Below are 27840 nucleotides of genomic sequence, written 5' to 3'. Positions count from 1 at the left end.
TTGAATATCTTCTGTTTGTGATCCGATGTGGATTCTGATCACCGTATAAGGCAAACAAATATTTGTACGTTACACGATGAAAGGACTGCATGCTAACCATTACCATAGTAAACATGGAAAATATAAATATGACAAATCAAAGGCTATCACAATCATGTTTTTATTATATCTGTCAGTCTCGTCTCGTCTCTTACCTATCATAAAATAAAGCAACTTTTTTTTCGGGAGTTTCCTCTGTTTCTCTGACTGAAAATAAACTGTATGGGGAGAGAGTGCTGAAGCTCCTCAGGTCGTATTTTTGGTGGCATATTTGTAGAGATTATTATTCTTTTTAAATGTGATGTAAATATGTCCTGTGACAAATAAACAGAAACAGACGCGACTGAATAAATAAGTGTGTCCTCTTTCTTTTGTGAAATAATGGTAAACCACTTTATTTCTGTGTGACTAATGTGCAATTTTGACTCAAATTAATTCACTATGATCATTGTATCACTTTTAATTATAAACCTGTGGTAAAACATCAATGCTTGGGTTTTAGTAAACAACAAAAATGCCAGCAAACGGTCGCTTTTATCATGTTCGTTTTGCGATCTCGCTGCTTCCAGTGATTTCTTTCTGATTAGTTTTCTGATAAAACTTCCATTTGTTGCTGAAATTTTGGCCCGACTGGAAACGCAGCTTATGATGCCCAGTTTTTCTCTGTAATTATTCACAAAGTCAGCAAGTGTATGATGCCTGTAGTTTAAAACCAAAACAATGAACTTATGCTGAGTTCATGCCATAAATACTATAATTTTAAAGATATGGAAACCCGTGAAGTTATACTCGGAGCGGTTCATGACTCAAATTTATGCGTTTCCATGTCAACACTATCAATGGTGAAATGAATCTGCAGCAGTCAGGTGTACAGGTCAGTGCTGTTTAAGTTGTTTATGTTCATTATTAATGTAATGTGATGTGCTTTGAGACATGAGATAATTTAACGCCATCTCTTGTGATGCTTTTGTTTGCTCTCTGCTGTACGTGTTCATGTGATTTGAAGGAGGCTTGGCTTTGGAGACGCTAAAATAAGTATCAATGAACTATATATATTTATTCTAGGCAGCACTAGTCACACTAAATAACAGTCAGCACTAATAAGAACAATTAGTGCAGATATTTAATATGCACTGATCTGCAAATAAGCAATTTTACCAAATCGTATTATACACTATCAAAGCTTTAAACTTATACCAAAATATCAACTAAAGTTACTGACAATTCAAGTGTGCAAATTGAAGTTTGATTGCAAGTGAAATAATATAACAAATAGTTTTTTAAAAATGGGGAAAAACTATATAGGTGTAGCAAAATATGAGGCTACAATACAAGACAACGTACAGATGTCATATGGGGTAAAATGCATTAACATCTTAAGAAAAAACTATGCAGAAATACTACTTTTATATCATTTGAAACAACTATATCAGCAGGGAAGATGTATGGGCATTAATTTGAGTTATTTTACTTGAAATCGCAGTGTAGGCGGTGACACACGAATGTGGAAATTTAAGCATTTCAATGGGAAAGTCTTTCACAGCATATTCACTTCACAGATATATGATAGTCATGATCTAAATATGATTTTCATTTACAAAAATAAATACTAAATTTCGGCATTACTAACTTCATTTTCACACCATCAGTCGCATGCATGTTCAAGTTCAGACGACATCCTGGATCTTGCCTCATTTTGACCGGTTCATTTGAATCAGTGAGTTGTTTGGTGTAAGACTTGAAGTGGCGCTGCACAGACCGATCGGTGTATGACATCAAATTACTTCTCGTGGTAATTTGATTCATACACTGAATCATACACTGATCGGTCTGTGCAGTGCAGCTTCAAGTCAAACACACAGCTGTTGAATCAAGGACAGCTGCAGACGGATCAGTCTGATTCACAAATGAATTGTTCAGTGTGAATTATGAACCAATTCTGCAGGTTCATTGAATCAGTTTATTCATGAATCGGACATGACTATTGTCGGCGCATGTGTCAATTTCAGCTCGAAATAACAAACAATACGTTTTTATGAAATGTAATGGAGTAAAAAGTATTATATTATGTTTTGGAATGTAGTGAAGTAAAAGTAAACGCTCTCCAACATTTCAAATGTTCAACGTTTCAAAGTTGCTCTTCTGATGACAGGATAAATTTAAGGGGTAGGGGGTAATCGCATTTGAATGCAAGCTCGCTTTTCACTTTCGCTTTTTTAATTCTCGATCACGTGTACTCGGTCTATAGGGAGCATTTTACAAGATGCAAAATTTGTCGATGACGCTCAGGTTCTGGTGTGCATCAAATCCTCCGCAAATTCCTCTTTATTTGAAAGCATATCCAATCATCATAGAGAAGCTGAGCTTTCATGACAAATATATAGTTTTAAATAATGAATGAACATTCAGATTTTTTTTTTTATGTATAAAATATAGATTTGTTTTATGCAAATAATGTGCATACTGCTCTCATAGACTCCTAGTGAAACAAAGCACTAAATAGCTAAAGAAGCATCTTTTGACCACCACAGAAACAATGGCAAATTCTCTCCCATATATACACAGAAGACAGGAGGATTGTTACTGCTCACATACTTGTCCAGAGTCACGGGTCCGGGGTGATTGTAGATCAGGTCCAGCTCTCTCAGGTGTGAAGGGTTTGAACTCAGAGCTGATGCCAGAGCAGCACGACCTTCCTCTGTCACCATACAGCCAGATAACCTACAACATCAAGTGTTCATGTTAGTGTGCTTCATTTTTACAGATAATATACAAAGGATGCAAAGCATATGGTCTGTGGAACACAACTGGACCACCTGATCATTCCATATGACCCGCAGGACAAGTGACTGAAATGTAATACAGTTGCAGAGTTACACACACACACACACACACACACACACACACACACACACACACGCGCACGCGCAGAGCCTAACTAAAGCAAACACTGATCTCCATCATGGTGACTTCAAATGAAACTATTATTTTTTCATTAAAACAGAAATGGCAGAAATAAGGTCAATCTAGTTAGTAATAAGTGAAGCTGGTAATGCTGTTTGTGGAGTTGTTCAATCCTCCTCTGCTGAGATCTTCACAGATTTAATGTCTTTTTATCTTCAGTTTATTTCTTCTAAGTTTCTCTCTCTCTCTTTTCTGTTCTTGTTTCTCTTTCCTTTGTTGATTCTGCTTGTTAATAGCAGGTGTTTATCATTAATGCTCAATCATCACTTAATTATCCCACTAACTTCAGCACTGCTTCAATGGTACTTTAACACTCAGTAGTGTGCACACACGAACACTAGGCAGTGTTAATTTAACATGGGCATTTTGCTGTGTCCTTTATGTTTTATGCAAACAGTCATTTATGTTTGACTGACAAATATGAATCACATTCAGATTATCAATTTGTTAATGTTAAAACTATGTAATCCTAATGGATGGACATTTGATATGCAATTAAAATACATAAATGTAGACAATTGTTTTTTTGAATGTAGCTCCTCCTAAAAGGACATGGTAAATGGTAAATGGACTGCATTTATATAGCGCTTTCACAGACCTATGGCCACCAAAGCGCTTTACATAGCCTCACATTCACCCATTCACTCACACATTCATACACCGACGGCAGTGTCAGAGCCATGCAGGGCGCCATCCAGCTCGTCGGGAGCAGCTGGGTTAGGTGTCTTGCTCATGGACACCTCGACACTTGGTCAGGTGGAACCGGGGATTGAACCACCAACCTTTCGGTTTGTAGACAACCTACATGAACCACTGAGCCACTGCCACCCCTTAATGGATTGTTTATCGACATCACTCTTTACAGGGGTCTCACACTGGAGGAGATTATCCGTGCCGCACCGCACTGTCACTAGCAGGGGTGTGGAGTAACACATTACAAATATTCATGTTACTGTAACTAAATGTTTTTTTGTTTGTTTTTTTTTTATCAGAAATTGTACTTTAAGTAGTTAAAAAAATGGTGTACTTTTACTTGAGTACTATAGAAAGTATTCTCGTCACTTGATAAACTTAAGGTTGAGCCACTGTAGTCACTTGGACTATTTTAACAATGTCTTTACTAACTTTTCTGGGCCGGAAGATATCAATTACCTTGCAGCCTATGAAGGAGTGAGACAGCTCTCAGATTTCATCAAAAATATCTTAATGTGTGTTCCGAAGATGAACGAAAGTCTTACGGGGTTGGAACAACATGAGGGTGAGTAATTACTGACAGAATTTTCATTTTTGGGTGAACTAACCCTTTAACTCACTATCTTAGCCTATTTCAGTGCATTAGATGAGGTTAACTACATAGGCAGAGGGTGAACCAACTCTACGGTAAGGCTAGATGTGATTCATCCTCAACACATTTAAATAGAATGTCATGAAACAGTTAAGTGTTGCCAACCAACAACCTACACATCCCAACATAAACACTATTGTTATTAAAGTGGTTATGTTCACAAACCACTATAATTTGATGCGTGATTTGGCATGGCAGCCAGTTCGAATAATAAATAGCCTCTTGCCTTACCCTTACCTAATGCAGCAAAACATATGTTGTTGTTTTTTTTTATTCTGAATGGATCGTTTATTGTCTAGAAAGCTTGCACAAAAGCGCTCCATTTATAATCACTAAGCTGTCACACATCTTAATTCATCGTGATCTCACAAAGTTCTGCTAATTGATTAAGCTGAGTGTACAATAAATATCTTATTTAGTCTACATAATGTCTAGGGGTGTAAATTGGACAGTTCATCACAATACAATATAAAATCGATTCTCTCAGCCAGCGCTACGATACTTGCCGATACCTCAAACAATTTTGTGACATGATAACGGTTCGATTCGATTCGATTCAGGGCTATATCGATTGATTTATTGACATTTAGATATTATGTTCCAAGTTTACACAACCAGTTACATTTTTATTAACTCACCAGTGCAACCAAAATATATAACATGAACGTTTAATTAAACTCTTTGAAAATTACACACCCTCTCATAATTGGGACATTTTCAACAGAACATTTCAGCAGTTCATTTGAAAAAACAGATCACTCCATTCTTGTTAATTTACATAAATCATGTTTTGTGCATTCCAAGTAATATCAATCAAACTGCAGCTGGGTTGTTTTGATTAAAGGAGCCGTATGTAAGATTGTGGCCAAAACTGGTACTGCAATCACTTTCAAATTACTGTAGAGCGGTGTGTCCCCTCCCCCTCCCCCTGACTCGAGGTTGCCAGATAGGCTGCAGGATCCAGCAGGAACGTAGCTGTGGTAACTAGAGCAGAGCTGGCAACCCCGATGCTGAAACACTACTGACTTCGTGATTGGTAGATAGCCGGAGGGTGGAGCTTCAGGCCAAAACACAAGATGACAACATCAACATCAGTTGAGGGCTGCAACTTCACTTTTTAAATGACAATATCCTGGCCGGACTACTGTTGTCAGTGATATAAGTATTTGAAATGAACATGATTTCTTAATGTCTAGTGACATATCAGGGCCCATTTTATGATTAATTGAAATACATTTCTTACATACAGCTCCTTTAAGTAATAATAACTCAAAAAATACAAGTAACTTACAAAATCAAAATGTATTGAAAGTAGGCTCTTTTTTAATATTTTTTTTTATTAAGGAAAAGCAGATAACTCCAACAGTCATTTTTTGGGGGGGGCAAAAGCAGATAACTCCACATTTCAGAGTTTTAAAAAAACAAGTAATTGCTATGATTTATAATAAAACACTTGTTTAACCCTTTAAAACTGGATGTGTCGTCGACGACACAGCCAACCAAGCTGTATTCATGTCACTGTAACTCTTCAACCGTTTGCACTATCAAAATAATTCAAATAGTTCCTGAAAGTAGACATCACGCGCTTTTCGCCAATATACGGCTTATTACGGTTATGTCACACTTTCCGTCTGCAAATGACAGCAGCGCAGGATGGAAGGATTTGAACTGAGAGATACGACGCGCGGCAGGTTAGAGTGTTTTGGATTTCATGAAATAATAAAAGAAACGAACAAATACATGGCGAAATAAGTGTTAGACAGCAGAAGAGGGGATTGGGATGATTTTTAATGAAATTTGGGAGGCGGATGGCCGTTACTCTTTCACGTGTGTGCGTGTCTATGAATGCGTGCATTTGTATGTGTGCGTGTATGAAAAAAAGTGTCCTAAATGAAAACTGTGCAACCCAATGTCACAAAAAGACTTGTATATATGTATTATAGTTCATTTTTCAACTTTAAAGTGTTAGTTTCTTTCGTTCATGATTTTTTCAGTTTTTTTCTAAATAAAAATCAGTAAATTTATTCTCGTTTTTTTTATTTTTGGCTATTTCAATTATATTTACAAACTCACCACACACAATAATGGTCAATAACTGTAATTTGTTGAAAGCTTATCTTTTTCTGAAAAAGATGACACCTTGCACATGAAGATAGCACATTGTTTTAGAATTTTACAGTCAAAAAAATCAAATTATGTGAAAAACACCTATTTTAGCTTCAGGTTCTAAAGGGTTAATCTTTATAACGTTAAACTCCTCAGCTGACATGGATGTCTGACAAACTTTGTTGTTTTGATTACACACAATATAGGGAGCTTTTCCCTCTTCACTGTAACTTTAACGTTCTACTTTAGCAAGGTTCCGTGAACCTGACCTGAATACCGCCCACTGATTGGCTAAAATGGACTTATCAGGTTGTGTTCACAAACAACAAGTGTGCTTGTCGGTTTCTGCTGTAAAACATGAACTCACGATGCCTTGACAGTGGACAATACCGGCATAGTGAGGACATGGAGAGTATCAAAATAAAGTTACCTCATATCGATATTTTACGTGTGGCATCGATGCATCGTATCGTTAGACGTTTGATCGATGCATTGATCCATATCGATGTATTGTTACACCTCTAATAATGTCTACACTTTTTTTGTTATAAGTTAAATTATAACAAGAGGATTTGAGTGTGCAGATTTCAGCACTGGACAAAAACCCTGGCGTTTAGAGCGGTGAGGGGATTCTAACTTAAAAAACATCTTATTGGCCATTGTGTTCAGGAAAACCTCAGATGTTTGTGATTGGCTACACTGCTTAATGCTGCAAAATTACATTGTAAATAGAAAAATCTATTTATATTATTTTCGGCGCCCTTAAGAGCACAATCACCAAATCTGTTTATGTTTATCAGTTTATGATCAGTTTAGGAGAGTATTTGCGTGAGTGCAGAATTCAGAGTTCAGCTCATGCACTGAACAAAACTCTGGTGTTTCAGCAATTACTAATCTTAACGTCTCTGATTGGCCATTGCGTTCATAAGCTCAACAGAGTCGTGTGGGATTGGTTATAGTGTGCAACGCTGTAAAACGAGTAATAAGTATGATGCAAAATGAGCAGATCTAAATTTGATGCCGCAATCAACAATTTTCATTTAATTTTCTTTAATTTCACTTTATTTAGTTTAAATGTGCAGGTGCAGTTTTGGCCAAAGCCCCTGTAAATTTTTTGGCTAAGTCTTCCCCAGCCTTACACACGCTACGCCTATGGTTAACTGTTTGATAATATTAGTGATTCCTATTTTTTTTATCACAAAAATGCTAAAACTGGCTCCATTTTGGAGATAAATTGGATCTTTGCACTGATCTGAACATTGATATTTTATGTGCAACAATAGCTCACTCTGTGTTTATTAAGGCCTCATAAATGATTTTTTTTTCATACAGAATGACTTAGTTAGTGTACTGTTATACAGATTTGTTTGTTTATTATTAGAATTGTCACAGATAAAGATAATTAATCTAATGCCTTGTATATTCATTCAAATGACTCAAATTCAGATTATCATCTCATAAGTAAAAACCCCTGACAATTTTAAAGTACAGTTCAGCTCATGCGTTCACCTTGCAAAATTGGTGATGTATAATAACTCAGATTTCTTTTCCCCATGCAATATTAAAATCGAGTCAGACATGAATGGTGCCAGGCACCTTTTTGTGAAATGCGAGAGAAATGCTAGGGCTTCTTTAAACAACTTCTTCAATTGTAACTGGTCATTATTTTTATTTTTTTATTTTTTTAGCTTTAAATCATTCCAATCACAAATCTTTTTACATGTACCTTTTCAGTTCACTGATACACAATGTATTTTGATGAAACAGACATATCTTAAAACATTTTTTTATTTAACTGTGTCAGTATTACCTGTAACATTTATATTCTACATGTATATTTTACACAGAAGAGTTAAATACCTTAGTGTGTCGAGTTGACAGTTTGGAGTCAGGAGCGCATCAAACAGCAGCTTCACTCCTGAATCCTGCAGTTTATTGTCACTCAGATCCAGATCTCTCAGGAGGGAGTTTGATGATTGTAGAGTTGAAGCCACAATTTCACAGCACTTATCAGTGAGATTACAACCAGACAATCTAAATAGGGCAACAATAAATAATTCATAGCATTAAAACTATATATGCATTGTGTGCATTGTCTTATGTTTCTGATAAGAAGCTGTTTGCATACAACATTAATGTAAATATTTACATCCAGTTGTGATGCAAAGTTCCCTATTAGTCAGTTATGCTCAACGTTAATCGTCTGTGATTGATGAATTGGGATCTCGCCTGAGAGCCCAATCACCTTTAAGTGGTAAATGAACGAAATCACACATAGAAAACTTTAACCACAGCAGTAGATACACTAACTGTTAAAGGACAATTCCAGTGAAAAATGAACCAAGGGGTAATTAACACATGGTTACCGAGGCGATTGTTCCCTGGGATGCATTTTCATGATAATCGAATGTAAAGAGTTTTATCTCTAAAAACAGATTAGCTTATAACACTAGTATATGGGGCAAAGTGTAAGTAAAAGTAAATCGCTAGTTAATACCACTAACAAGGCTCAAAATAGCCTCACACTAACACGGTAGCATAATGAGGGTCCATACATGCAAACCGAAGCATTGAGAACTTTGTAAGTGTACAGACAGTTTAATAAGAAGATACTTTATAAAGACAGTACATTACGCGTTTACATGCTGGAGTCATCTTGGAAAACAGTCTCGACTAGTCGAGCCACGAACGCCGTGCTACGTGAGCAGGTCGATAGGAATTACATTTGTGAAATCTAACGTAGCACGGCGTTCACAGAGATTTACTTTTACTTACACTATGCCCCATATACTAGTGTTATAAGCTAATCTGTTTTTAGAGATAAAACTCTTTAAATTCGATTATCATGAAAACGCATCCCAGGGAACAATCGACTCGGTAACCATGTGTTAATTACCCCTTGGTTCATTTTTCACCGGAATTGTCCTTTAACTGCTGTTAATCATGGCTGCTGTGGAAGCACATCCTTCAAGCATTAATTCAATCAAGATATCAGCTTCTTACTCTAATTTGAAGAAACATGTAACAGGTCAATTTTGGATTTCTGCTTAATAATTGAACAATCTACAGGGCCTGGAATTTGTATTGCGTACAAAGTTATTAACTCCAGCAAGTGCCACGTTCATAACACGTGGATTTCCCACTACCATTTATTTACTTCAGCATATAAAGAGATGCGCGATCTGCACTGCCGCGTATCTCCCTCAAGCGTGACCTGCAACAGTGGGCGGCTCGTTGAATCTTGATGAGTTTAGTATATAGTACAGTGAAAAAGTGTGTTGGGGACATTCTAAATGTTTAATGTGGAAAAACACCTGATAAAGCTACAGCTTGTTAAAGGGCACCTATTATGCAAAATTCACTTTTACATGGTGTTTGAACATAAATGTGTGTTGGCAGTGTGTGTACACAACCACCCTATAATAATAAAAATCCACCCAGTGCTTTTTTTTTTATGCCCATAAATCATAAACACTGTCTCAGAACAAGCCGTTCTCAGATTCGGGACAGTGTGACATACTTTTGCACAGGCCCTGCCACGACTGTTGACTGACACTGCAGTTTTAGCATAGACCTGCCCTGAGTGAGCTAAACCCAGTCCACCACTGTATCCACGCCAGAGCAGCTGTAGACAAGAATGTCTGCTAAAGCGATTGAGGTGTTTTTTTATAAGATGTAAGATTGAACATAGCAGTCTTCATTTACTCTCGTTGTTACTCGAGGATGGATCTGTACCAACTGTTCGTGATCAAGCTTACAGTCTCCAGAACGATAGTGGTCACTGCAGTAATGGAAGGGAGAGCGCACACTTTATTACAGTTCATCTGAGTCGTTTTACGGATATAAAGTTCACCAGTTTAATAAGGACCCCCTGAAAAGGTGTGTATATATTTGTTTACTGTTAGTTGTAATGAGTGTTTTGTGTACTTCTCTGTGTATGTTGATGATAATGAAAGGGAGAGAGAGAGAGTTTATGGATAAGACTTTAATGCCCACTTCTTGTGTTTATTCAACTCTTACGGTGATTTTCTGGAGTAAAACTGACACTTCATCTTTTGTGTGATGTACAATAAACTTCATAAAACTCATCAGTATTGTAACGTAAATGCCTCTGGGTTAATGCGAATTAGCTCAAGAATATAGGGAATTTTGGCAATATTAATATTTATAACGCATGGTCATAATTCATAAATCGCATATGCATTTACTTTATCAATTATAGGAAATGCCTCGTTCTGTACTGTCTGATCATTACAGTTAAGAAGAAGCATTCCTGTTTACAAAACTCCAAGAAAGTTTATCTTCTGGCCACGAAGACAAAACCTCTTTGGGTTTATAAATTAAAACTACTCAAAGTAGTTTTATAATATAGAGCCTGTAGCTTTATAGATCTTTTGTTTCATTGACTTTATAAAAAGTGGGTTTTCAAACACAGAGACAGTTAAAAGTATAAATGGGTTTATTAATAAAATGGCACACGCTAGAGATTATAAGCTACAAATATAAACGTACGTAAAATGCAAACGATAAAACAGACAAACATTTAACCGAACAAAAACATAAAACATAGCATGACGTGATCGGAATGAATGACATGAAAGAAAGAAAGAAAGAAATAAAGAGTTAAGAGATAGAGGGTAACTTAATTCGCAGACCTACAAGCTAAACACCAGGAATCAGCTGTTAGAGAGAAAGATACTTGCGAGATGTGGTACTCTTTCAGTGTGATGCTGAAAAGGGGGCGCGCGCATGCGCGTGTCCGGCTGGTTTGCGTCTAGCTTCTTCTTCTGGGTCGTTTCGCAAAACGATGTAAAGGCTCACTTGAATTTAACGTTACCGAGAAAGTTCAGATTCGTCTCCCGGGATGGGAGAGGCTGGAAATCTTAGTTGCAAAGACCGGCTGTTACGACTCGAACATGGGTTCGTTCGATGGAGAAGGCCAGGGCCTCCTTCAGATGTTCCTTGGAGGAGCGCTGCGCCGGGGAGAAGAAGGTCCGAAGAGCGGAAGTTGAGTTGGAAGCGATAAAAGGAGGAAGAGAGCGATATGAGGGGGCTTCTGCCGTTTTATCAGACATCTGTTTACGCCCTGTTTTGGGGACAGAGCGAATCAAAACTTCTGATCTGTAGCGGGAAGAAGTCTTCTTTGTGTGAAGAAAAACACGCCCCCTTTTACCATATGTCTTATGAGGGAAAGGATTCATACTTAGAAATATGATATTTCCTGGAACAAATGCATATTATTGTACTTTGCAGTCAAGATTCGTCTCCGTGAGATGGAGAGGATTACAGAGATGTCAATTATGACAGGTAAAGATTGGGGAAACATAACGTTACACTTATATGCATAATTACACACAAATAAAGTTTGATTAAACACACAATAAAGTTGTCAGTGTTTCCGTTATGGCAAGTGACGACACTTTGAGAAACATAGGAATACATATCAACATTCAGTGGCTTGTTATGTGGGAGAATATCTGTTTCCAAAGTTCCAGAGTGTGTGTGTGTGTGTGTGTGTGTGTGTGTTCTGGAATGCCTTTGAGGCTTGGGTCGTAAAGTTTTATGGTCTGAGTTCGGGTTACCAGACACTATGGAGTGAATATTCTTTCAATGAATCTTCAGAATTAAAGATTTTACTCTAGCAAAACACACCTCTATTATAAGGCAAAGCTAATCACACACATACATATCGGAAGGTATACATTCAAGAGCCATATTTCTACATGACGTTGCACTTTAGTGGCTTTCGTGTGTGCGTGTGTGTGGAATGTCACGAGTCTGTGAAAAGTCACAGGGAGTCCATGCTGAAATGGGGGTTTTAGAGGGGATTCTAAGAAAACAGGGTTTCCTTATGTGACTCAAATGTCCCTCGGGGGATACGAGTCACATGGGCGCTGGTAAATTGGTCCTCGTGGGGCAATTATTAACCAGCCAGGACAAAGACGATGTGTTTTGCCATCACATGATCCACTTAATGCGAAAAGCAGATGCCATTGTTGTTACAGTATATTTTGGTCATCATTCGGACAGGGTCTGCTACAGCAGGCTTGCATTAACCCTCTGAGGTCGACAAACGCGCCCGCGCGTTTTGCTGGATTTTTTTCAGTTCAGTTCAAAAGAAATTAATTTTGCTCTGTTGACTTTGATATTACAAGCAAGTTTCATACATCAATCGATTCTGTTAAATGTGTATTATTTTTGTGTATACTCACAATAAAAACAAAGTGTTGTGCTTTTTGCCAAATAAAGAAAAATAAACGTGATGCGAGTTCTGCCTTCTCTCTGTCAGTGAAGACCATTCTGAAACGCGTCCGAAAATGAACAATAACTCAACGAATACTGAGTCAAACAGGCATACAGTCACACAGGCATGAAGCTTGAATTCTCTTCTTTAAAATGAGGTAATTTATATAAAAAACAAATATTCTCATCTTGTGAAATCTGTATTAAAAGAGAGCGATTCCAGTCGAGCTCATTAGAGCTCATTCAAAGGTAATGTGACTCCGCCCACGGAGAGCGCGCGCTATTCAAACGCAAATTACTGAGGCAAACCTGTGAACGCCCCCATATCAGCTCGAGAAAACACAAGTTTAATCATATCATTGTAGCCTACGTGTTTACACCATCTGGCAGCGCTGTGAGGAATAATAATAACGGAAAATCTACCTCAGAGTGCGGGTATTGCAGGAGAGAGGATCCGAATATGTAGTAAGTTTTTTTTCCTTCTCAAGTTAATCGCGTTTCTGTGAATGAATGAACGGCAGCCGCAGAGATGCGCGCTGTTTATCACAGCTCGCAAAAAGACAGTTTAAATTTAAATTGCGTCTCTGTGTGAATGAATGATGATGTTTTAGCAAACTGTATTGCTATACTGAGATGAGTAAACTGAAAATTAACATTTATATGCCCTAATATTTCATAAAAACAACGTTACAGTCAGGCGTTTCTGTTTGTGAATGAATGTTTCGGTTTTAGCAAACTGTATTGCTATACTGAGTAAAAATCGACTGAAATGTTGAAATAAAATGTATTTGTATAAGCAACGTATTAAACTGCAAATTAACATTTATATTTCTTATAATAAAAATGAAAGAGCTATGTTACAGACATATGAAAGACAACATTTCGTTGATTAGTTTTGGATAGATTATACATTTTTACTGTAAAATATCTGCCAACTCAAATAAGCCAAGCTTGCAAGCACAATATGTGGAAAAATAAAAAATAATTGAGATGCTTCCAACTGTTGCTCTTGCATTCTTGTGGCTCAGTGACTCACCTGAATGAAAGGGTCATTAAGTATGCAGGCCCCATTGTCTCCTAAGGTGTGAACCACTAAATATGCATGATCGTTGACGCCCACTCCGCATATTGCCTTTCCAAACAGAAAGTGCTTTGCAAAATTCAAATCAATGTATTGTGTTATGTGAATGATAAGGGCAGGATGATTTTCACATCATTTTGAAGAAAAAACACTAGGCAATGACATCTATTAGACAAAAGTCTTATTGGCACATATTTAGTATGTGTTTTGTGGCCTTATTTCAGAAACTTTAGTTTTAAGTTTTTTCAATAACCACGCATAAACATTATTCTCTCAAAAATGCAGACATGTACATTCTTGTTGCTCACATATTATGGTAGCCCTGTTTGTGCTAAATAGTGTGTAATTTTTTTTTTGCCATTAATATGTTTATAAGCAACTGAAAAAAGCACAAATGTCAGGGCATGTCAGAACATCTCAAGGACCCCAAAAACACCTTAGACCCCAGAGGGTTAATAGTGGATAAAAGCAGATGACAAATAAGTTAAAACCGTAATTAAACTAAACTATACAGTTCTATCTCCATACATCATATATTCTCTGGCTCTGTGGGCATTATTGTCTGACTCCAGGTTGAAATGAACACCGCTACTGAGAGTTTCTGTTCGGATATTATCCTTCTGTGAGATGAGATTGTCCTGACACTGAAGCAGGAGCTCGTGAGCTCTTGTATATTCATTCAAATGACTCAAATTCAAATAATCATCTCATAAGTAAAAACCCCTGACAATTTTAAAGTACAGTTCAGCTCATGCGTTCACCTTGCAAAATTGGTTATATATAATAACTTGCTTTCCTCAAATGATCCCGTTTAAAAGTAGTGGTTCTTTATATAAAGTGTTTTCTCTCTGAGCATCAGTGACTGTTTACAGACTTTTGTGATAGTTGTGCATGAGTCTGTGGCTCTGTTTACAATTGACATTGACATGTGATCACCGTGATCTCATCAGGAAGATCAGATCATCAACCAATCAGAACATTTCACATTTGTCCACATCAAGAAGCTTCTGTATCTAGATAACTGATCAGATTTCTTTTCCCCATGCAATATTAAATTTGAGTCAGACACGAATGGTGCCAGTCACCTTTATGTGTAATGCGAGAGAAATGCTAGGGAAAATAATTCCAATCACAAATTTGTTTACATGTGTCTTTTCAGTACAGTGATACACAGAAACAGACATATCTTAATGTTTTATTTAACTATGTCAGTATTACCTGTAACATTTATATTTTACATGTATATTTTACACAGTAGAGTTAAATACCTTAGTGTGTTGAGTTGACAGTTTGGAGTCAGGAATGCATCAAACAGCAGCTTCACTCCTGAATCCTGCAGTTTATTGTCACTCAGATCCAGATCTCTCAGGAGGGAGTTTGATGATTGTAGAGTTGAAGCCACAATTCCACAGCACTTATCAGTGAGATTACAACCAGACAATCTAAATAGGGCAACAATAAATAATTCATAGCATTAAAACTATATATGTAGGTAGAAATTGATTGAGAGCATTGTGTGTATTGTCTTATGTTTCTGATAAGAAGCTGTTTGCATACAACATTAATGTAAATATTTATATCCAATTGTGATGCTAAGTTCTCTATCAGTCAGTTATGTTCAACGTTAATCGTCTGTGATTGATGAATTGGGATCTCGCCTGAGAGCCCAATCACCTTCAAGTGGTAAATGAATGAAACAATGCACGTTGACTAGTGACCACACCCCCGATATTCTGGGTATATAAGGGTCTGCGTGCAATACTCACATCAAGATTTTGCTTCGGAGCCGAGCGGACATTTGTTTCATTCTGCTCTACAATCATCATTGTGGTCAACGGATCAATAGAGAACCAGTTCCAGTGTTGGTGTGACGGAGTGTGCACGGCTAGTGCAAGAGGCTTTCCCCAAGACAAGCACATCTATTGCCAAGACATGTGTACTGCTGCTGCTCCAGAGAGCCATGAGAACCGCATGTTCACTATGTATGTGTGCCTGGGCCTGCTTTGCCAGAATGGCTTAACGCTAGTGGCTTAGCAATGTGTTCCTGGGTGCTGTACTCTTAGTTTATTTAACTAATGACCTAAATAGCTATTTGTGCCTGAGCAATATAGCTCAAAGTTACCAAGGTAGAAATGTGCACTATGTGTGTCATTAACAAACAGGATATCATGTTGCAAGCTAATAGAGAAGAAAAGAATTCACAGCAACCACCTGAACAAATAGTTTTAAATTCTTTGTCATTTAATAGTAGTCACTGTCATTATCCTCTTACCAATTACTTTTTTCTTTTTTGATTATGCTTTTCATTGTAGCGCTAAGACGACTGCATTCTACTACTTATCATTTATGTATTTTTTATTAAGTAGGCAGACACACAGTTCTTGGTTTCCTCATGCTAATAAACCTCCTCCTTTGGAAATAACGTATCATTGAATGTTTTGCATGAGGTTTATGTTGAAATACTGCTTCATGCTCTCGGTAGTAGAAAGAGGTAGTTATCGTTAATCAATGTAACTGTGGTGAAAATACTTACCTTTAACCTAATACATACCTTTAAGCTAATGAAAAGCGAAAATGTAAGCAAATGACTATTTCACTTAGTGTCTATATTGTGACCACGCCAACGCGAGTGGCACGACGCGACAAAATCAATGGAACATATTATAATAGGTGAAGCTTCTACGCTGAACGCGTCGCAATGCGAGTAACACAAATTTCTATTTCTGACGTACTTCAATACGAAAAACAAACAAATTTGCACAATCTTTTGTCGCGTTCACAGTGTGACACGGTGTATCGAGTTCACTACCAGCAACGCTTTTTCACTGGACCCTCACACATCTACATTGATTTCTTACTTCTGCTGCTATTAAGTATCTTTATATATTAACTAATTTCATAATTAATTAACTTTAAGCTATCCCTAATTGTTTTTAGATGATTTGACCAATTTCATAATGAACTTTGTAACCGAACCTTGCCTAAACTATGGATATATCCCGTTTACCGCTGCAAATCCGCCCCTAAATTGAATCGTCCTTTGCATTGTACAAAGCACCATGCAAACAAAGGCAAACCAACCTGACAAAGACATTACCGTTGAAGCCCCGTTGAAGCAAAACTGTAAGAAAATGCCTATTTCGCTTTAACACTGTCTACGCCAGACACGAGCGCCATGACAAAATCAATATAACCTGTTAATAGGTGAAGCTCCATGGGCCCGGTCCCAAACGGCACACTTCACATGCACTTTTGGTTTGTGAACTTACAATGGCTGCCGCATGCGCGTGTCCGTTGGTGTCCCATTTGTGATTTTAGGATTCAGAAGGGTGCTCACGAGCGCTACCTTAGCACTTTTGACGAGCCTGTACTGAAGTGAGCTCCGCGGCAGACTTCTTCCCGACAGTTAAAGCAGCGTTACATCACAAAAGTGCGATGCAAGACACTTAACCATTTCAAACACTTATCTGTATGACGAACTGATAAGAAAAAAAGTTAAACCTCAGTATGTTGAGTTCACAGTTTGGATGCTTGAGTCCAGCACAGAGCAGCTCCACTCCTGAATCTTGCAGATCATTGTTACTCAGATCCAGCTGTCTCAGGGGGGAGTTTGATGATTGTAAAGCTGAAGCCACAATTTCACAGTGCTGATCAGTGAGTTTACAGTCTGCAAATCTGAAAACAGGGAGTACTCTGATTAAAAGGCATGTTGGTGAGCTTGTGTCCCCAAAAGATTGTAAGACTTAATTATGTAGCCGACCTTATATGTCAATACATCTTTTATATGATTATGCAGATAATAAAATAATATAAATAATAAAAATAATCCCATGGGCAGACGATTACTAACATGCACTAACGTGGACGCTCTGGCTGAACCTGGCCATGATGAAAGAGGTCGACAAAGTTTGCTTTCTCGACTCACCCATCTCCCAGGTCGGCTATGCACGTCATGTCATTGACCCAAATATACTGTAAGTACTGTATGTTCATATTTTCACACTTACAGAGCTTTTCTGCAGTTCCTCACAGCAGGTAACAGTCTCCATTTTCCATCTTTTGATTTGAATTTGTACTTCATAAAGTCTAACTCATCCATCACCTCCTCTGACATCAGGATCATGTTTGCCAAAGTTGAGCATTGTGCAAGAGAAATACTTTTTGTTTTTGTTTCAGAGTTTAAAAATGTCTGCATTTCTTTAACAACAGAATGATCCTTCATCTCAATCAAGCAGTGTGACAGATTCATCCATCTTTCAGGACTGACATTGTTTTTTTGACCTCGTTTGAGGTTTTGGATTATTTTCTTGATGCTCTCTGGGTTGTTCTCTGTGTGAATCAGCACATCCTGTAAGAGTCTCTGATTGGACTCCAGTGAGACGCCATGAAGGAATCGAAGTAAAAGATCCAGGTGTCCATTTTCACTCTTCAAGGCTTTATTCATTACTCCCTTCAGAAACACATCCAGAGGAACATTGTCACACTGAGTTCTGGACTTTCCTGTGAGGAACATTTTCAGAACTTCACTCTTCTTGTGCAAAAAGCAGAAAAACACATACAGTGCTGCAAAAAACTCTTGAAAGCTCAAATGTACAAAGCTGTAAACCTTCCTATGAAAAATAACAGATTCCTCTCTGAAGATCTCAGTGCAAATCCCAGAATACACTGAGGCGTCAGTGACGTCTATGCCGCTCTCTCTCAGGTCCTCCTCATAGAACATCACATTGCCCTTCATCAACTGATTGAAAGCCAGTTCAGCAAGTTTCACAATCACGTCTCTGTTGGACTGCAGGAGTTTCTCTGGATCTCTCTCTTCATACTTCTGGTTCCTCATATGAGTTTGAATGAGGAGGAAGTGGATGTACATTTCAGTCAGAGTTTGAGGGATTTCTGCACTGAGATCTTGTTTCAGCATGTTTTGAAGCACAGTGGCTGAGATCCAGCAGAAGACGGGTATGTGGCACATGATGTGGAGGCTTCTTGCTTTTCTGATGTGTGAGATGATTCTGCTGGCTTGATGCTCATCACTGATTCTCTTGCTGAAATATTCCTCCTTCTGAGGGTCATTGAATCCCTGAATTTCTGTCACACGGTTGATGTAGTTAGATGGGATCTGATTGGCTGCTGCTGGTCTGGTGGTGATCCAGATGAGAGCAGAGGGAAGCAGATCTCCTTTCATGAGGTTTGACATCAACACACCCACTGATGAAGTCTCAGTCACATCAGAAACTTTCTCACTGTCTGAAAACTTCATTGTCAATCTTCTTTCATCCAGACCATCAAAGATGAACACAAATATACATTCATCATAAATCTTTGAGTCCAGATCTTGAAGTTCAGGATGAAAGTCCAGCAGAAGTCTGTGAAGATTGTACTGATGCTCTCGAATCAAGTTCAGCTCTCTAAATGGAAGAACAAACATGAAATCTACATCCTGATTGGCTTTTCCCTCGGCCCAGTCCAGAATGAACTTCTGCACAGAGACGGTTTTTCCAATTCCAGCGATGCCTTTAGTAAGAACAGTCTTGATTTGGTCTTTCTTCTCTCTCCTCATCTCCTCAGATCCTAGTTCAGGTGAAGGATCAAAGATGTCATTGCAGTGGATTGGAGTGTCTTGGAGTGTCTTGTAACTTTTCTCCATCTGTAGCACCTCATGTTCTTCATTCACTCCTTCACTCTCTCCCTCTATGATGTACAGCTGTGTGTAAATCCTGTTCAGGAGGGTTTGATTCTCTTGTAGTTTGATTCCCTCAAATACGCTCTCATATCTGTTCTTCATGCTGGTTTTGTGCTGGTCTTTGACTCTCTGAAGATCATCATGCACTGGTTGGAGAGATTCAAGCTGCAGGGCTGCTTCTGTGTCATGATGACTGATGTGTTTCTGACAGGAGGAGGATGTGCTGGTCTGACAGGACACATATCTGATCTGGTCAGATCTCTCACCACTGAAAAGACATTAAGATGAACAGAGAGACAAAAACAAAAAGGATAGATCTTTATTAACTGAGAGAAAATATTTGATATGTCATATTGGAAAACATCTTATTTGGTTCTTATTTGAAAACATACAACATTTAGAAAGAAGTGTTAATTTAAGAGTTTAGCTTTTGTGGCTAATATCTGCTAACACTTTATTTTTATTTTGATGCTCCCCAACAGACATTCTACTGACTATAAGTAGCTTTGCAAATACGTAAATTTATTCAAGCAATCTGAAAAGTATCCCTACCAGTCTACTAATATTCTAATGAGAGTTAGTTGACATGTAAGTGCAATATTACTATAGTCAACAGAATGTCTAAAGCAGACCATCAGAATAAAATGTAACCCAATTTTGTGTTCTTGAGTTTCTCAAGGTTCTGTTCTAAGACCAATATTGTTTCTTATATACTGTAGATTAATGATGCACAGCAGGAATTTAAAGGCAAGTAATGACCTGTATATTTTTACCTGTATATTTAAGCGCAAAACCCCCCCCCAAAAAATCACATTTCAGCCTTGCTGAAAATGTCTTTAAAGTTCATGTTTTTTTTTTACATCATGATTATTATTATTACTGTGATGTACTTGTTATTAAAAAAAAAAAAAACATCAGTTGATTTATTCTTTCTAGCTAAAGAACTGTAATGCAGAGATAATATATTGTGATCTTAATATACAACTTTGGTTCTTGTGTAAAATGTTCCATCCTACATGATTACACTCAGAGAGGGTCAAAGGGCACTTCTCAATTTCTGAATTCAGGAGACTGAAATACAGAGTTGCACATGATACTCACACAGGGTCAGAGGTCACAGCAGGTTCATCACTGAGATTAGGCGGCAGACCAATAGAGTTGTTACTCTTCATAGACACACAGCTAGATATCGGAGGTGCTGCTTTCTTTCTCTTCTTGCTGATGATACTGAGAAAAGGACATTAATATATTGACATTAACATATTGATTCTTTAAAGTTTATCTGTATGCTCTATTAAATGAACACCTGTCAATGCTATAATTTGTATAACATATATTTTTAAAAAGAAAACATAGGTATTGTTAACAGTATTGCCTTAAAATGCATACTTTAACCAACTATAAATTAAATTTAAGAAAACTAACCAGAGCCATTTTGCATGTGAAATACTTCCTGAATGAGAGAGATACAACTGGGAGCCGAGCTGTCTGAGAGCCAAGTTGCCAAGACAAAACCTGATTTAATGTTAGTTAATAAGAATCCAGCTGTTCATTGTTTGTTCATGTTAGTTCACAGTACATTAACTAATGTTAACAAATACAACCTTTGATTTTAATAATGTATTAATAAATGTTGAAATTAATATTAACTAAGATGAATAAATGCTGAAGAAGTGGAGTTCATTCTTAGTTCATGTTAACTAAGGTAGTTAACTAATGTTAACCAATGAACCTTATTGTAAATTGTTACCCTTTACTGCGAAAAGACGCACAGTGAACCTTCATCCGCTTATCGGAAACTGTTGTTGGACCGATGGGCAGGCCTTACACTTTCAAATACACATGTACTAGTGCAACTAGTGTTTAGCCCAGTTAAGTGATGTTGTGTGGTCAGAGAACGGAGGAACAGTATCATCACGGCCTGTGTCTGGATGGAGAGTGAACTGTATTTAAATTGTTTATTTTCTCCATGTTTATATTCTAATTCCTGCTTACAACTTATATCTTTATGTGTCTATCAGACTCATGCTTAGCCTACATTTATTCATCGGCAGCATGGAAAATGAATAGGTAATGGTCTCTTTAACTCTTTCCCCGCCAGCATTTTTATTTATTTATAATTTTCACAAAAGTTTCATGGCCCCCAGAATATTTTGTTGTATGAATTCCTGAACATTCAATATATCAAAAGGCTTTTATAATGACCTGTATATTTAAAGGATTGTTGTCATGGGCATCCAAAAGAGAAATGACAGTGAGAAGCGCTAACAAAATAATAAAAATAAAAAATAATAATATTTATCAATGGCTTTGCTGATTCTTTATTTACAGTAAATGTTCTTTACATCATGATTAATATTAGTGTGACGTACTTGGTAGTACATTTTTCTTTCTAAAGAATAAAGGCTAAGGACCTTTAATGCAGAAATAAAAGTTTTTTGTAATCTTTCTGTACAATCTTGGTTTTGTGTTTAATGTTCCACCCTACATGATTACACTCAGAGAGGGTCAAAGGGCACTTCTCAATTTCTGAATTCAGGGACTGAAATATAGAGTTGCACATGATACTCACACAGGGTCAGAGGTCACAGCAGGTCCATCACTGAGATTAGGCGGCAGACCAATGGAGTTGTTACTCTTCATAGAAACACAGCTAGATATCGGAGATGCTGCTCTCTTTCTCTTCTTGCTGATGAAAAATACATTATAAGACAAAAAGGCTGAAAAAGACATTCATATTTCAAATTGCTTTTTTAAAGTGTATCTGTATGCTCTATTAAATGAACACTGAACACTTAAATGATGGCGGATTCCGTCAATGGCGGGGAAGCATTAATTGGCCACAACTGATACATGTGTTTTTTACTGTTCTCATCAGTCTCTTCTAAAGACCTTCCAAGAAACTGACGAGGCTCCTGATATGTGTATTATGTGAATATTACTCCAAATCCCAAATCCTAAAAAATGCACCTGCAGTTCAAACAAAAAGTCCTTTTACTTTTTTGGATATGCAAAGTCTTGATTGGACCTTTGATAAATCATAATTTGTGTTTCGAAAAATTGATACAAAAAAACATGTTTTATATTTTCATTTTTGGCAAATGTAAAAGCATTTTCACACCAAAGGTGAAATGAATAAGCCTCAGGCTGAAAGAAATGCAAAATCACACCAGTATAGTAGAGGGTGCAGATAAAAAAATGTATTTAGTTAATAAAGTTATTTTTCCATTCTGGAATGAAGAAGAATAGAGTGCAAGAGAAGAAAGTTCAACGCACTTACTTTAGCAATAATATAATAATAAATCATATAAATGGTAATAAATAATAAATACAAAAACTGAAAATAAATAATTAAATAGATAAAATTCAAAGTATATTTGTGTAATTTAATATCTATAATTATTGCAGGTTTCCATAATACTCTGAGATTGCACTTCACCGTTTTTATTAATGTTGAGTGATACTGAATCTGTGAGATGAGTAAATGCCTGTTCACATTAGTCTAGAACTGGAATAAACCCAGCGCACACAACGCCTCTGCACATGATTTCTCTCAACATGAGGACAGAAGAGCTGTCTGTCAATAAATGGAAAAACAAAACAACTTGCGTTATTTATTTGAAGAAATAACTCAGATATTTTAAGTAACAAAGTAATGAGTCACTTTACTAGTTATTTGAAAAAAGTAATCTGATTACGTAACTCAAGTTACTTGTCATGCATTACTCCCCAACACTGGATGTAACGATATATTTTTCAGCATCAGAGTTTTCAGATTCCACACATGTAATGGTGCGGACGTTAAAAAATATTTTAATATGCAAAACTGTTACCCAATAATATCAGTGGATGTTTCTTTTAAGTCTTGATAAAGTCTCTAAAAATCTGTACATCATATTGTAAGTGCTGTTATGCAGATGTTCTGTGCATTTGTTTCATAATTAATTAATGTATAATTAAATCCACAGTTCCATGCATTCATCTATTTGAGGTACAATTTAAAATGTGAATGTGATGTAAATTAATTTGTTGCTCTTTAAAACTTAAGGTGCAAGAATGCTTCACTTTAGCGGAAATGACGAACTACTGCGTCGCCTCCGATGGACTGATGATGAGCGACGCCTCACGAGGTTTTGCTAAGTTGCATTTAAGTTTAAAAATCAGTGATTCTTATGTCAAAAGGACAGCAAAGAGGATTTTACGTAAAACTAAAGACTCAATGACCTCTTTTCATAAAAAGTAGCCAACGAGGTATTTGTTTCACTTGTTTAATGTATTAAAAACATGACTAAAGCAGATTAGCATTGGAAGCAGACTATGTATTGCTATGTATTGACTATGTATATCTGCTGATGTGTTTGTGCTATGTTCATTTATGAATACAGTTCTCACGGTGTAAACAAGACAAGCCTAAGAATGAAAACATCTGTTTCAAGGAGCTGACCTGTGTCTGTGTTGTTGTGAAGACAGCTGCACATATTGTCTCACATATACAGTAAGTCACCTGACACCTTCCTCTGATTATTAAATCACTTCACTGGGACTCAGTTCAGACAGTTTCAGACCCTCAGTGGGTGACCGGCATCTTTTCTTTTTGTATTTTAAAGTGATTTACTTTTCAGAGAAAACCTCAGTGAGTGATTCACCATGTTTCATTCAATAATCCCACTTCCACTACTCACACAGGGTCAAGGGTCTCAGCAGGTCCATCGCTGAGATCAGGCGGCAGACCAATGGAGATGTCACTCTTCATAGACACACAGCTGAACTCTGGAGATGCTGCTCTCTGAGTGTGAACAGAAGCCTCCTCCTCTCCCTCCTCACACACACTCATTCCACAGGCCGACTTCTGCTTCTCTCTCTCCTCACACACACTCATTTCACTGGCCGACATCTTCTCTTCCTGCTAGATGAGAGGATTGATTTCAGGCCTGTATGTGGATGAAGAGAACATATACACTGAATTTTGACATGAAATTAAAATTAAAAATGAATTAGTGGGTTTTACGGGTATCGTTTTAATAGTACCACTAATTCACTTCACTGAGTGCTTCAAAATGTGATTTTGGACATTTACGAAAAACCTGGATTACTGAATGAGTTTATTGTTTAGCAACATGTAAGATGTTGGTGTTTTGTTTGTGATTAATAAAATACAGACTTTGCTCTTGCTTCTATCTGTTTTTATACAGACTGTTTTATGCATTTTTAATGCAATATATTCTTCTTTTTTAATTGAGACTTACAGCACAACCAGCAACAATCATTAGTTAAGTAAAAATGTTTAAATAGTCACATGTGGACCACATAAGTATGGTGACCAAGTAGTGCACAACACAAAGAAATTTAAAAAGCAAACATAAGTTCACAACAAAATGAAAACAAGCCACAACACAAAGGAAATGCTCCTGAACACTAGAGCGCTCTCGGAGCGTGTTAAAGTTAAGTTAGTTTTAGCAGAGATGTGCTGTGTTCAAAATCACTCCTTACACTATTCCCTACATCACTCCACTAATATAGTCCAGTTGAAGGAGTGAATGAAAAAGAGTGAGTAAATCTGGACACTGAGTTCGCCGGAAGGGCTGCTGATTTTTGCATAGTTTGAGCTTGCTGTTAAATAATCAATTGAAACCTGGCAAACTGGCAGCTCCAGTAGTAATGAAAAGATTTATCCTGAACTCTGCTATGGAAACTAACATGTATAAACCGTAATTAAACAGTTTAATAATCAATTAAAAAGGAATTTATATCTGTATGATAATATGCTGGATCAGCACGGTTTGGAAAATGGATGGATGATTGATTCAGCTGCGGCGCCATCTCCGACTCTCAAAGTGCATTATGGGTATTCTCTAGGCGTTGAGCGTATATCAGGGCTGCGGTGAAGTAAATAAGAATTGTGATACGTGGTGCCACAGTGACACTCTTGTCCCAAAAAGTATTGCTCCCCCACCTGCCAAATCCCACTTTAACCACTGGTCATAATGCATGTATGAATATATCCAAACAAAACAATTGACCCTCAATACATGATTGGAATGATCGTGTCGGAATGAACGGAAATGAACGACTTCCGGTCCAATGGCTGTCATTTTGTGTGCAGTGGAAAGGCGGCTTAAAGGTGCTCTAAGCGATCCCGGGAGTCGTAACTTCTTGTTGACATTCGAATTGTTGTCAAACAAAACGGAGGCTAGCTAGACCCTCCCTCCTCCTCATCCCGTCTCCTCCCTCCTCCACTCCCTTACGGCATAAAGGAAAGTCAAAATAGTCACTACAAACAAAGTTAAGTTTTACTGATACTTCATTCAATGTGTAATGTCGCCAAGTTAGATAAATGCTTTTATATATTGCAGAACAGAATGCAGAAAAAGAGAAACATTATCTTAATATCGTTTCGCCACCTGAGGTTATAACTATAGCTCCCATACAAGGACGCAATAATAGCAAGATAACGTTAGCTTCACGTTTCCCAGTGAACATAAACAACGGCGGCGGCGTAAACAAATTTAGTCAAAGTTGTCAATAGCCTATAAATGAACATTCAAATTCATAACAAACCGTGGGTGAAAACAGTCATTCACACAAATTGTCGCCCTACTGTGAATTAGCTTGACCATTTACAATAGAGATTGATCGCTGCTAGAAACATACATGTTGTATTCACCAAAGTTAACGCTGACTGCATAGTTCTAGCTAATTACATCCTTGTGTTGGTTTGGCGAACATGAACGTCAGTTTAGAAAGAAAGATGGATTAACCTGTTCTGCAAAAACAGAGCAACTATGTCGGATTGGAAGCCCTTCTGCCGGCGGAGTTCTCGCCACCTTTCGAAGGTTTTTCAGATGTAAATTCGGGACTTCACGCGTTCCTTATCCTTGTCCCTCTTCTTTGCAATTTGTTCATCGAAACGTCGTCTCTTTGGTCGTGTGTCGGCTATAATTCAAACTTCCCTCTTCATGCTTCTCTCTCCTCCACACACCCCCTTCATGTGTACGTGCACTAACCCCCCAAACCCCACCCTCCAAACCCCACCCTCCAATGCTTCTTGTCGGTGATTGGCTGGAGCACTGTTTGTTGTGTTTCGTGGTGCGGGTGAGCCCAGTTTGTTTTTGTTGCCGTTTGTGGAGCCTGTGGTGTCTAGAGCAGAGCATATGAGCGGAGTGGAGCGGTGAGAATCTCCGCTCATCGCTCACGGAACTGTTCACCCCTCCGCTCCCCCACTCAAAGCTACATCAGGCCGCTCCGCTCATTTTCGCTCAGCGCTCAACGCAGTTTGCTTCGCGCTCCACTCAAATCGCCCCCCGCTCGCTCCAAAAAAGGAAAAAAATCTACATGTATATCACTTGTAGCGGTCCCCAACCTTTTTTGCGTCACGAACCGGTTTAATATCAGACAATATTTTCACGGACCGGCCAAGGTGTGGCGGATAAATACAACAAAATAAAATGATACGAACAGCATAAAAAATGGGGTATTTTTTTTAAATAGCCTATAATAATAAACGTGAATCCAATGTGTAGGCCATACTAGCAACTTTATTAGCAGCGTCCTCTAACATAGCGCCTAAAGACAACTGAGAAAGTCTGAACACAAACAAAATGCCCCCAAAAGAAAAAAATCTCCATGTTTTCGGTGCTGATGCGTTCATGTAACATGTAGGCCTAAGGGTGGCACTGCCAATAACGCACCTAAAAGCTGTCACAACGAACCGGCAAAATGAATGATTATGAATATGTAAAATATAGCAGGAGACATTTTAATTGTTTACTAATAAACCATTTTTTTTATGTCTGTGTCGGCTGGAAAGATGCTGACTCGCGATCTTCGCAGTATTGAACGCCCAGAGAGAAATGCACATTTCATACGGATTACATAAGAGAGCAGTCTGTTTTCTTTCGTTTTGAATTGTTCTGTTTAAAAGTAGACATTTCAAGCTTTATATATATGTCTCAGGTCTGTCAGGCAAGTAGGCTATACGCTGAGTTTCGGTTCATTTATGAGACAAACTCCAGGTTCACCCGCCGGCGCCTTCATGTCGTGATTAGACGAATCCAGACAATTGGTTGATGAAACATTGATCAAAATTAAGATACAATTAATACAAAACGAAATTAAATTTAAAGACAGGCTTTGTGCTTTCTGTTTGAGGTCTCAGTGAAAGTTTTAAAGCAGTCTTTTAGTGCCGCTGTCAGAGCGCTCACGTCCGTAACGGAGAACTGTCCCATCTGTAACATTGTTTTTTTGTTTTTTTTTGTGAAATAAATTTCTAAATAAATGCGACTTATAGTCCAGTGCGACTTAGGCTATGCCCAGGGCCGTTTCAAGATATTTGGGGGCCCTAGGCAAAAGAGTGAAGTGAGGTCCCAAGTCCTCCCTCAGGAATTT

The 27840-nt window shown here is 37.7% G+C and overlaps 1 protein-coding gene and 1 long non-coding RNA gene across 4 annotated transcripts in view; both read right to left on the bottom strand.

Moving 5' to 3' along the window:
• The window catches only part of LOC309509895 (uncharacterized protein), a 328406-nt gene that overhangs the window by 2059 nt on the left and 298507 nt on the right, over positions 1-27840 (bottom strand). Inside the window, exons 2-9 of one of the 3 annotated variants that reach the window (XM_082184867.1) lie at positions 24138-24386; positions 22028-22144; positions 20557-20682; positions 17786-19723; positions 17280-17453; positions 15047-15220; positions 8315-8488; positions 2635-2760 (exon numbers count right to left, since the gene is read on the bottom strand). In XM_082184867.1, coding sequence (XP_082040993.1) covers positions 2635-2760; positions 8315-8488; positions 15047-15220; positions 17280-17453; positions 17786-19723; positions 20557-20682; positions 22028-22144; positions 24138-24349 — 3041 coding nt within the window. In that variant the 5' untranslated portion in view covers positions 24350-24386. The remainder of the gene's footprint in view (positions 1-2634; positions 2761-8314; positions 8489-15046; positions 15221-17279; positions 17454-17785; positions 19724-20556; positions 20683-22027; positions 22145-24137; positions 24387-27840) is intronic. The other 2 variants (XM_082184865.1, XM_082184866.1) reach the window with 2 other exon arrangements.
• Positions 5636-6614, bottom strand: LOC309512693. The gene is made up of 2 exons (XR_014211143.1): positions 5971-6614; positions 5636-5889 (listed from the first exon to the last, which is right to left on the bottom strand). It is a non-coding gene; the product is annotated as an uncharacterized lncRNA (long non-coding RNA).

Source organism: Leuciscus leuciscus (assembly GCF_965113295.1).
Source record: "Leuciscus leuciscus genome assembly, chromosome: 1".
NCBI lineage: Eukaryota > Metazoa > Chordata > Actinopteri > Cypriniformes > Leuciscidae > Leuciscus > Leuciscus leuciscus.
The sequence above is the reverse complement of the archived record's forward strand: the minus strand, read 5'-3'. Positions and strand labels throughout refer to the sequence as shown.